At 35.7% G+C, this 13044-nt stretch overlaps 1 protein-coding gene across 1 annotated transcript in view; it reads left to right on the top strand.

The window, feature by feature from the left end:
- The first annotated feature begins 753 nt into the window (after window positions 1-753).
- The window catches only part of LOC118617367 (E2F-associated phosphoprotein-like), a 135603-nt gene continuing 123312 nt past the window's right edge, over window positions 754-13044 (top strand). The window contains 2 exon segments of the mRNA XM_036243309.1: window positions 754-841; window positions 6960-7182. Of these exon segments, the coding sequence (XP_036099202.1) occupies window positions 754-841; window positions 6960-7182 (311 nt within the window).

The following is a 13044-nucleotide window of genomic DNA, read 5'->3' as shown; positions in this document are numbered from 1 at the left end:
ACCCAGCAATTCCATTTCTACTCAAGAGAATTTGAAACACATCCACATGAAAGCTAATATACAAATGTTCCTCGTAGCATTATTTATAATAGTTGAAAGGTAGAAACAACCAAAATTCAAAAATAACAATATGAGGAAGGAAGAGGGAGAGAGAGATAGAAACATTGATGAGAGAGAACATCAACTGGCCACCTCCTGCATGTCCCCACTGGGGATCGGTCCCACAACATGGGCATGCGTCCTGACCGGGAATCGAAAGAGCAACCTCTTGGTGTGTGGGTCAATGCTCAACCACTGAGCCACACCAGTCAGGCTGGTATGTATTTTCTTTAGGAGGAACTAGAGTATTCTAAAATTGGATTGTGGTGATGAGGACACAACCCTGTGAGTAAACTGGAAACTTTAAGGGGGTTAATGGTATGTATGTGAATCATGTCTCAATAAAGCTGTTAAAAAGATCATTGTTTACACAAATTAATGTAATAGTATAAAATGTGTGTAAGTATAATGTATGAAAACAATAGCAAAAAAGACTAGGAAGAAATATGAATGAAAGGTTTTTATAGTGTCAGCCAACATACCATAAAATACTTAGATTGTATAAAATCTGATACAAAATACTCAGGTAATCCAAAAGTTGTCAGGTAAACAAATGGAAACAAAGAACAGATTGTACAAACAGATAATAAATAGCAAGATGTACTACTTGATTTCCAGACTTACTATGAAGCTCAGTAATCAAGACAACAAGGAATGTGGGACAGAGAAATGCATCCATGGAACAGAGTGGAGAGTTCACAAACAGACCTACACAAAGAGGCACAACTGATTTTTGACAAAGGTAAACACAGTTTTGTGAGGAGATGACATTTTAAAACAAAAAGTAGTATATGGGGCCTTGGCCAGTTTGGCTCAGCGGTTAGAGCATCGGCCCGTGGACCAGAGAGACCCGGTTTGGTTCCCATTAAGGGCATGGACCTCAGTTGCAGTTTGTCCTTGGCCTCCGGTTGGGGTCATGTGGGTGGCTACCAGTTGATGTGCCTCTCTCACAGTGATGTTTCTCTCTCTCTCTCCTCCTCCCTCTCTCCCTTCCTCTCTATCTGAACATAAATGCAAAAGTGTCCTCTGGTGTAGATAAAAAATAAAAATAAAAGTAGTATATGGGGAAATTGGATAGAAATATGCAAAGAAACAACAACCCTACAACCGATTAATACCTTGCATCATATGGAAAAAAGTAGCTCAAAATGGATCATAGACATAAATATAAAACCTAATGTTATGAAACTTCTAGAAGACATCATAGAAGAAAGTCTCTGGTCTTTATATGGTATAGATTTCTGAGACATCACAAAAGGAAATCACAGTCAAAAACTTCATCAACTTTTAAAGACACTTGTATTTGAAAGAGACTATAAAGATACTGAAAAGACAAGCTGCAGACTACAAAGAAATACTTGCAAAATATATATCTGATATAAAAAACTTTTATCCAGAATGTATAAAGATCTCTCAAAAGCCAATAATAATGAAACAACTGAATAAAAACCAGGCAGAATATTTGAGCACACACTTTGGTGAAAATATTATTGTCACAAATATACACAGATTTCAGTAAGCTCAACATCATGAGTAATTAGAAAACTGCAAACAAAAATTACAACGAGATATCTCTACATACCTCCTACATTTGCTAAAGTGATAAAGGCTGATCTTCTACTAAATGTTAGCAAGTACTTGGAGAAACTAGACATTTCCTACACTGCTTGAATGGAATAAAAATGGTACAACCATTCTGGAAAAGTTTGTCAATGTCTTAAAAAGTTAAGCATAGACCTAACATATGATCTAGGCATTTTACTTCCAGTCATTTATCCCAGAGGAATGAAAATATATGTTCATGAAAAACTTGTATGTCAACGTTTATAATGTTAAAGTGTCTTTCAACAGATGAATTGATCAATAAATTTATAATTGATCCAATGCTGCTCAATTATAAAGAATAATGAACTATTATATGAAACAACATAGATGAATATCAACGTGATATTGTTGAGTAATAAAGCCAGAAAAAAACAATAATTAGGATATGCTCATCTAATAGTAGTAAGTTCAACTCAGTGCTTTATGAATGTATGTAAAGTATTAATTGAAAATGACTAAACCTACACTATACTATAAAAGTTTTGCCATTTCTTTACTTAGACTTCATTAACTCAATATTGAAAGTTCATTTATCTTTTTCCATGTATACACAAACCTTAAAAATAAGCACTGCACATATTGGATGTTTTCTTTTAAAGGCAAACCTTTCAATGGGTATATAATGTATATTAGAAACCTTCTGTGCTCAGTAATAAAACATAAAGTTGAACTAAATGAAGTTAAGCAAAACAAAATCTCTGTTTCAGAAGTTATAGGGCCAAAATTAAGAAGGAGAAATAAATGTGGAATGAACACAATATACCAGCAGATTCTCATGAATAATTTAGAGGAAAAGAATTACCAGGATTCCTGCAGACTGTGCACTTGGGGATACTCGTAGCCTGTGCTTTTTGGCAACGCTAAAGAACAGCACTGTCGTGAAAGTAGCATCCCACTGGCTGCTTCTGGCTTGGGAGGCAGCATGGAATTAGGTGGAGAGGAAGAGACGTTTCAGAATAGTTTTGAGATTCAAGAATTGAAGCAATGATGGTGGAAAACAGAAAGCACGGGAGAAGATGGTATGATTTCAAAGAAATATTGTGGTCTCCACCACCTTGCAAAGTATATGAGAACTTGAGCTAGAGAATTGAGTTATTTTGAATTTGCTCTTTGACATTAAAATGATGCTTCTCTAGTGTAACACAGTCTCAATGGGATTCTTCCCCTTGGAATCACGAAAAGAAAAGAATCTGTGTGAGTATTTTCTTCGTCCTCCCAAGGATAATACATATCAAATTCCATTCTGGAGGCATAGGGGAAGAAGTTAATTCATACATAAAACAGAGGCCTTAGGGCATTGACTGGAGCTTAATTCTTTCATGAAATCCCAGTTGAGAATAGATGTAAGTGGATCACAACAAGCCTCCTAAGGGTACTTTCACAGAAACCAGGGCAAAAATATAGACGGGCTTTTGGAATCTGACATTTCTTGGCAAAGGAATGAAATAGATCAAGTTTTGTTTTGTTTTAGAATTAAAATGAATAATTTTATTTATTTATTTATTTATTTGTTTGTTTAATTTTTTTCTGGTAGTGGTTGGAGGAATCACAACTTTGTATTTAACTCAATTTGGGTTTTACAGAATTCTCTATTATAACCTACGATAGCCAGGGTATTAGATGGTTAAGAGGGAGCCTCCCATACCATTGCATTTTCTGTTTATCTCATGCATGACTATAGGACCAAGAAATATCTACTAATATATTACTTCTATAAGAAATGATAATAAAAAGCATGTTTAGCAAGAGTGAATGTATGTGTCAGATTTCAAAGTACAGTGGGCAACTGAAAACCACAGACAGAAACACTTCCTTCCAGTAAGAACTGTGCTTGATTGCTTTATACCGAGATTCTGTAAGTCTTTTGCCTGCAACTATTTTAACTGTTTTCTAAAAATCAATTTATTTTACTAAATAACTATGCGAATCGAGGATGTTTATTATTCGTAGACCTAAATACTGCTCAAAGTAGTATTGATTACGCCTCACAGCTCATTTCCCCATAACTTTCTGGATTTTTGACAAAGCTCACACCTTAGCATGTTACCAACTTTAATTACTGAGGAAGTTTAAACCTTTGTTTGCCTACCAAGAGTACATGATTTCCAAGAGGTCAACCAGACAATTGTACATAAATGAGCAAGAAATCTCTGGTCCTTGGGGCTAATTCATCACTACTTGGTTGGTAGAATGTATAGGGCTTATTGGTGTGCGGCCAACTCTAAGGTATTTTATTATTATTATTTAAAAAATATTGTTGAGAGTATTATAGATGTCTCCCCTTTTACCCCCCTCCATGTCCCCCACCCCCTGGTTCCCACCCTGCCCAGGCCTTCACCACCCTATTGTCTGTGTCCATGGGCAATGCATATATGCATACAAGTTCTTTGGTTAATCTCTTCTGGACACCCTCCACCCCTCCTCCCTCTGGGATTCATCAGTTTTTTCCATGTTTCCATGATTCTGGTTCTATTTTAATAAAAATAAGCTAGCCAGAGAAAGACCAATGTCATGTGATCTCACTTATATGTGGAATCGAATGAACAAAATGAACTCGTGAATAAATTGATCAAGTTTTAATCAGGTTTATTTCAAAGAATTGGTGCCATGTAGCAGAAACTGGCTACTGGGGCTCACTCTGTGAGAGGAAGATTTGGTGAGATCGTTGTGAGATAGCCCCTATCTCAGAAGGTCATGGAAAGAAGAGAGAGAGAGAGAGAGAGAGAGAGAGAGAGAGAGAGAGAGAGAGAGAATGCTCATTTGAGGGTTCTAGAGGGCTAGTCTCATCTCTTATTAACCTATCCATTTGCTACTCATCCTTTTTCTGTCTTATATTCATATTTGTCCTGAATGGCCCTGGACTTATGTGACACTTTCTCTTTTCAAAGCCCTCATTTTCAAACTGCTTATGTACCCTTAGAAAATTTGCTTTATTTTCCCCCATTATACTCTGCAGAATAAGAAGTACCAACTTTTCTTATAATCCAAAGAATGACTTTCTTCTAATAGAGTCTTACAGCCTTCTAATTTGAGACTTGGATCCCAGTACTGTAGTCCTTTAAAGTGAAGGTCATGTTTGCTTCACTAATTTCTTATGTAATCTTCCATATACTTTATTTATGTGAAGGTAAATTTTATGTGTAATTTTTAGACATGTTTTCTTTTAAGAAATGTTAACTACTATAAATAGTACTTTGTACACTGCTTCCCCCCAGCACAGAGCACTTCAATCTTATTTTTTGAAATACAATCACCTTCCTGAGTGGAATATAAAGGAAAAAATGAGAAGAAAACAAACTTGATTTCTTCAGCACTAAATATCTTCCCTAGTTGCCACAGGTTTTGGCTTACCCACCAAAGGAAATGTGTATGCATGCAGGTAGTCTGACAACCTGTGTTATTAATTAAATGTGCTGTCTAGAGAAGATAATTCATCACAAAGCTTGAAATAAACTCTTGAAAAGCTCTTTAAATGCATCTTTTTGGGGGGTTTAAATTTTGTCATGTAGACAGGACTTTAGACTAGCCCTAAACTTTATTAAGGGATCAGATATATTTAGTACGATATTAGTTCAAGTACACTTTATTTACACAGAGTTTTTATGATTAATAACTCGAGTTTTTGTCAGCCAAGAGTTTCAGCAGTTTTTAGCATAATAATCATTTGTAAACGTTCTTGGTTTTAGTCAGTGATTTTGGTTTCCACGAGTTCCTTGTTTATGCCACAACAATGTGAGAGCATAAAACAGCCCCTTTGTTCATTTGAACATGGTTCTAAATTGAAAACTATTTGTATCTTACGATATTAACTCTTAACAGTTCATAAAAGAAGGCTGTTATATCATTTTTGGGGGAAAAAGCAGTAAGCTGTAAAAACTGTAGCTATTCTTATCTTGGCCTCTTGTAATCTGACACCTTCATTTGTCCGTAAGGAAGAACCTGGGAAAGATGCTTTATGGTGCCTGCACTTGCAAAATAAGATATGGAATTAGCTTGAGATGCAGTAAATGACTTTGTGTTTCCCATAAAGCCGACATTACACCAAATAACAATTACTCTTAGGAACATTTCTAAGTCATTCTATTTTATTTTTAGTTTTATAATATTTACTTGTAAATTAAATTTTACTTCTTAAATGAAAGAGTTTTCTAAATGAGAAGAAAACACCTCCTGTGGTTGTTTCTAATTTCATTTCTGCTAACATAGCTCTTGGCACTAGAAATGCAGAACAATTTTCAGGGAGCACTGTCAACCATGTAATTTCTTGGCAAATATATGACAATTACTTTCCATGTAATTATAGTGTCGTTCCACGCGACCCTATAGCTTAGTCAAGAAGAGATTTACCAGGTCATCTTGTCCATCATTCTACTTGTGGTTGTTGCCTGGTGTCAGTATCCTGGTCACACCATAATTTGTGACTCCACTTAATACTGCAGTCAGGTCAAAGCCCGAAAATTCAGTACAGGCAACTGAGTATCTTATGCTAGTGGGTTATTTATTTGGATTAAGACTAAGGCATACTTTTGGGTTTCCTTTTATTAGTCATTACTACTTCAGCACCATGTACTAGTAAGTGTTGAGGAGTGTCTTTAAAGAAGCAAATATAAGTTTTAAACTGATAAATTAACATAAAGAGAAAATGAAGGATCAAATACCAAAGCATTACAAAAAGGGATAACAATTTTAACTTTAGAAAAGTTGTATTTGACATTGAAAACTCTTCCAAACTTAAAGTGCTCTTTTCAAACATTTTTCACTTAAAATAAGTCTAAAAACTCATGACCCGATTTTTGAAAAGGAACTGTAAAAGGAAATACACCGTTCTTCACACTCACAAGCTACGGTACATTTTATTTATTTGTTTTGTATTATTTTTATCAAAATGATATTTATAATAACTGCTCAAATATATATCTTGTAACTAGTTTAAAGTTTTGATGTGACCATTAAAAATATTATGTAGAGCCCAGCCAGTGTGACTCAGTGGTTGAGCATCGACCCATGCACCAACAGGTCACCAGGTTTGATTCCAGGTCAGGGCACATGCCCAGGTTGTGGGCCCAATCCCCAGTGGGGTGGCATACAGGAGGTGGCCAATTGATGTTCTCTCTCATCGATGTTTCTATCTCTCTCTCCCTCTACCATCTTCTCTCTTTAAAAAAAAATTCAATTAAAAAAGAATATTATGTAGAGCACTATGAAATAGCTTCATTTAAGAATATCTAAAATTTTATATATTTTTTTGTTTATAGCCTATACAGTTCAGACACCAGAGAGTGTGCCTCCCACTGTGGCTACAGAATCTTCTATGAAAACTTTGGCTGTTTGCAATGGACCTCTGGACTGCTATGACTTTCTGATCAAAGCTCATAAGTTAAAGGATGATGAACATCAAAGACGAGTCATGCAGTGTTTACAGAAATTACATGAGGACCTTAAGGGATATAGTATAGAGGCAGAAGGCCTTTTTCAAAGGTGAGATTTGTATGATGCTAAAGATTAAACAGTTGAAAGTGTAAGCATTTTATTTATTTTCATTGAATTTATTGGAGTGACATTGGTTAATGAAATTATACAGGTTTCAGATGTACAGTTCTACAATACATCATCTGTATATTGTATTGTGTATTTGCAAATCAAGTCTCCTTCCATCACCATTTATCCTCCCTTTCCCTTCTTCTACCTCCCTTTACCCCCTTCCTCTGGTAATCACCATATTATTGTGTGTGTCCATGAGTCTTTTTTTTTTTTTTTCCTTTGATTAATCTCTTCACCCTTCTCATATAGTCCGAAATCTCCTGCCCTCTGACAGCTGTCAATATGTTCTCTGTATCCATGAGCCTGTCTCCATTTATTTTTTAGTATATTTTGTTCCTTGGATTCCACATCTATATGTAATCATATGGTACTTGTCTTTCTCTGCCTGCTTATTTCACTTAGCATAACACTCTCCAGGTCCATCCATGCTCTCACAAAAGGTAAAATTTCCTTCTTTTTTAAATTTTTATTTTTTTATTCATTTTTACAGCTGAGTAGTATTCCATTGTGTAAATGTACTGCAGCTTTTTTGTCCACTGACCTACTGATAGGCATTTGGGTTGCTTCCAAGTCTTGGCTATTATAAATGATGCTGCCATGAACATAGGATGCATATATCCTTTTCAATAAGTGTTTCGGGTTTCTCAGTATATATTCCCAAAAGTGGAATCTCTGGGTCATAAGGCAGTTCCATTTTTAATTTTCTGAGGTAACTCCATACTGCTTTCCACGGTGGCTGCACCAATCTGCATTCCCAACCACAGTGCACAATGGTTCCCTTTTCTCCACATCCTTGCCAACATTTATTGTTTGTTGATTTATTGATGATAACCTTTCTGGCAGGTACAAGGTGATATCTCATTGTGATTTTAATTTACATTTCTCTGATGATTAGTGAGGTTGAGCAACTATTCATATGTCTATTGATCATCTGTATGTCCTCTTTGGAGAAGTATCTAGGTCTGTTGCCCATTTCTTAATTGTTTTTGTTTTTATTTTTTGGTGTTGAGTTTTATAATTTTCTTATAAATTTTGGATATCAACCCCTTATCAGATGTATTGGCAAATACATTCTCCCATGCAGTGTGTTGTCTTTTTATTTTGTTGATGGTTTCCGTTGCCGTGCAAAAACATTTTAGTTTGATGTAGTCCCATTTGTTTAGGTCTTTCTTTTGTTTCTTTTGCTTAAGGACATTGAGTTTATTCTTTTGTATGGTGTAAGAAGGTGGTCTAGTTTCATTTTCTTTTTGCATATATATGTCCAATTTTCCCAATGCCATTTATTGAAGAGACTATCTTTACCCCATTATATGTTTTTGCCTCTTTTATCAAATAAATATTAATTGGCTATAGAGGTGTGGGTTTATTTTTGGGCTCTCTCTTTTGTTCCATTGATCTATATGTCTGTTTTTATGAAGTACCATGCTGTTTTGATTACTATGGCCTTGAAGCTATGATGAATTTTATGTAGGAGAATAGAGAAGCAGAAAATTATGTTGACATTTTCAGTTTAATGAAAACCTTTTTTCTTTTCTTTTTTTTTGGTTTAGCTTGAATAAACTGAATAAATGTTAAAGTTCTGGAATAAAAAAATAACACAAGTTTAAATAGAATTTATATAATTTTAGATGGTTTTCCTTATAACTATTGAAATTACATTAATGTTAATAGTTTCTTACTTCCTAGGAGTGGGGGCTAGGTCTATATGACCCACTCACACTTTATAGACATTTAAGTTTACTTAAATGATTTGGGTATTATGGAAAGCATTTTAATTATGATGAAAGTAATACGGAGATTTGATGGATTTACTGTATTTGAATATATCGGCAAAATTTCCATAATATGAAGAAAAATGAGGGAGAACAGGGAAGTTTAAACTAATATATGGATATTTTTAGTCAGCACTTATTGAACAATCTGATTAATTATGAAAGTCTCCACTTAATTTTTCCAGAATGCAGAACCTAAAGGGAAAAAAGTCTTCAATTTTTAAAAATAGTCACTGCTTAGAATACATTTGCTATATTTTATTTTAAAATACTATTGGTCCTTACTACTAAATGATTAATTATCTAAAACTACTTTTCAGATATTAAAAATGTCAAAAAATCAGGAAACTATTTTACCAAGATGTGTGTCTATTAAACATATTGTAGTTAATTTATAAGTATAAATGGTTTTTTGTGTTTTTTTTTCTGTTGGATTTTTGAGCACCTGTTTGATACCAGGTACAGCACAAGCATTGAGGAGGGAGCAGAGTAAACATGAGTAGGAAGTACAGACACAGTGGTGAAGGTCGTGGTGCACTGGACCAGTTGCTCTGACTTCACAGTGGCCTCTTGGGAGCACCTCCTCGGAAAGGCATTGACATCCTGCTGTGTTAAAATTGGTAGTAGTGGACATATAGGTGAAAATGAGCCAACGTTACAGTGGAACATTTCTTTTCTCTTTTCTTTCTTTCTTATTTTTCTTCTTCTCAGAGGAGGCAGGAGCCAGTTTTAAATGTTTTCTAGGTGACCACTGGTCTGGGCTCTGCAATCAGATACAGCTGATCAGCCCTTTTCATACTGTGAAACTTAGACAATGTACTTAACCTCACTCAGACTGTTTTCTCATCTGTAAAGTGCAATTCGTATCATCAGTAATATCATATGTTTGTTGTGAGGCTTGAATGTATTGACTGTAAAGTGCTTAGTGTGGCTCGGTTCATAAAAAATTTTTTTTTTGTTTGTTTTTTGTTTTTGGTCACACACCTTCCCTTCACAACATCCAAATGCATGTTATAATACAACAGTTATACTAAGGTAGGCTGAATAGGTAAGTATTATTGAAGTAGCTTACCACAGTTATGTAGAAAGTATTAAGTTAATGTAGAGAAGGGGATGCTTAATTCTACCACGAAAGCTGAGAAGAGCACAGAGAAGAGGTAAAGTATGGATGGGATTGTGATAGACATGCCAGAGTTTACAAAGCAAGGAAAGTGAACAGGGTGAGGAGAATCCTGGGCAATGGGAAAAGCATGTGCGTGCACAAATGTAATACAGGAATATATTTTCTAAAATGGACAATTCCCTCAGAAGTACATGCTTGGGCTTGATTCTAAGTATACTCTGGACAACATGAGGATCTTGTGAGGAAGGTTGCTGACAGTGAATATTATCTCCCACATAATTTTGCATGAAACATGATAGTGTTTAGTTTTCTTACTGCTCCACAATTTCCAGAATTAAGAGAATGAAAGATTTCCCATTGGACACTGACCACGGGCCTCAGATGTACAATTACACACTGAAACACTAAATAAATTAGGTCTTTAAGTCAATTTATAAACATTAACTAAGCCCTAATTTATGTGTCAGACTAACTAGTTAATCATTCACATTAACTTTTATAATTAGGACCTTTGAAAAAAAAAAAAAAAAAAGAAATACATAGTCATTTAAATTAAAAAAGCCAATAAATTTCAAACTTGTATTTAGCAAATACAACCTATTCCTAAATCGAGTATTTTATTAACTAGAGCTGAGAGAATAATATTTAAATATTATGTTTATTGCATTTTTATCTACAATCATTATTTAAAATATTTACAAATTTTGAGGTTACAATGTTATTTTATGCTGGTGATAATAAAATTATAATACATAATGACATTGTTAGGCATTGTTTAGAAAACCCTGGTACATTCTGTTGAGTTGTTCCAAACTATTCTTCCATATTTATTAATTTAAAAAATAATAACAAGGAAAAATTTACCCTATTAAATAAGAGAAAGTGGAAAATATTTAAATAAATACTAGCAAACAATCAACCACATGTTTTTAATGCTTGAAGTCTTGCTAAGGTATCCTTTGGACAATCTTCCTTTGGACTATTCACTCCCAAGAAAATCGTACTCAGTTATGAAATATTTGTTGTCTAGTACTAAAATATTGGAAGCACTTAAAATACTAGAGTAGTACTTAAAGTACTAGAAGGTATTTAAAGATTATAGGCCATAGATATAAAGCAATTTGATTATAATGTAGCCTTTTGCATTTATACAGATGCAATGGGTTCAAGTGTTTGTGGGGGATGGGTTTTCAAGCTACATACTGGGAAAGGTTTGGTGGTTTATTTCTACTGTGGAACTCCAGTCCCTGAAGAGCTGGTCGTGGTTGGTGTGCTCAATTCTTGCTTATTCTGAACATGTTTAGGCTCCCTGGTCCCTTGTCTCCTGGCTCCTCTCAGTAAAAACAAAGTCTTTACCCAACTGGTCCTTTGAGAAGATGATTAGTTATCCTCCCAGGACACTAGACCAACAGGGCATGTTTGAGACCCATTACATATGTACTTGGATACAGGGTAAAAAGTGCCACCTCCCTTCTGGTTGGCTCCCACCTCTTCACCCCTGTTCTAAGCTGCAGCTCGCTCTCTTTGCAGGGGTGAGAAACTGAAGCCCTTAACTCCTCTCTCTTCTTTGGGAAGCCTGTTGTTTTTTTCCCTGCAGGGTGTTGTTTTGTTTTGTTTTGTTTAATCCTCACCTGAGGATATTTTTCCATTTATCTTCAGATAGAGAGAGAAGGGGACCCAGGGAGAGAGAGAAACATTATCGTGGGAGGGACACATCGACTGCCTGTCTCCCTCATAACCCCAACCAGGGCCAGGGATGAACTGCAACCGAGGTACGTGCCCTTGACCAGAATCCAACTTGAGACTCTTTGGTGTGCAGGCCATGCTCTACGGCTGAGCCAAACCCGCCAGGGCTGCAGGGTGTTCTTTTATTGACAGATTTCTCAATGAAGCGACACCTACCTATGGGACAATAATATAATCCAGCACAAGTTCTAGAATCAGAATCAGTTTTCCATCAAATCAAGATATTTGGATAACATATGAGCCGTAAATACAGACTCCGTAAGCGAAGCGATTTGCATTGATGTAAGTAAGGGAACCGATGAGAGAATCAGCGATATATAGCCAAAAACATTTTCTTAGTCATTTTAATTTTACATACCAAATCGACATCGTGAAAACTTTGCAAAGTAAAATCAAGTCTATCCCCAAACTGAGCTAAGACAATAGAAGTCATTTGTCAAAATCAAACACTTTGAGAAAGTTATGAAGAAAGTACTCCTCTACTTCTGACCCTCAGGACCTGTCATTACTATGAGAGGCTGTAAAAAGGGTAAGGGAGAAAGGTATTGAAGGAGCAGAGGTTGATAAGGTAGAAGTCTCCTCAGCTGTTATAAAAGTAAATCTTCCTGAAGCAGAGCTGACTGGAGAAAGAAAGATTTACTGCAGGCCGTCTCTGTCTCTGCTGCTGTAACCGGTGCTATGAACTATGTGTTGTGAAAGCAGCCACCGGGGAAGATGGGAGACGTTATTTTTTAGATTGATTCTGGAATTCTCAGGGCTCTTGTTCTACATTCTTGAGAAAGTTTCATGGAAAGAGCTGACAGCTTTAGACTTAGCTTTAGTGATTCCATCATTGAGGCCGTAAGGTGAGGTGGTCTTTGGTTCCAGGTGCATGCAAGTTTGAATGCCAGCTCCACTAATTACATTAGTTGGGTGTTCTTGGAGAGGTGGCATTACATAAAAAAAGTTTAATTTCATTATTGAGAAAATAATACAGATGATGATCTTAATAATAATAGTAGCAAATACTCATTGTGAGGATTAGCATAGTAGTATATAACTTCCTAAAATTTGCCTGGCCCATGTGGCTCAGTGGTTGAGCATTGACCCATGCACCAAGAGGTCGCCCATTCGATTCCTGGTCAGGGCACATGCCCAGGTTGTGGATCCAATCACCAG

Source organism: Molossus molossus, unplaced genomic scaffold (genome assembly GCF_014108415.1).
Source record: "Molossus molossus isolate mMolMol1 unplaced genomic scaffold, mMolMol1.p scaffold_m16_p_1, whole genome shotgun sequence".
Taxonomy (NCBI): domain Eukaryota; kingdom Metazoa; phylum Chordata; class Mammalia; order Chiroptera; family Molossidae; genus Molossus; species Molossus molossus.
This window is presented reverse-complemented; position numbering and strand designations above follow the sequence as displayed.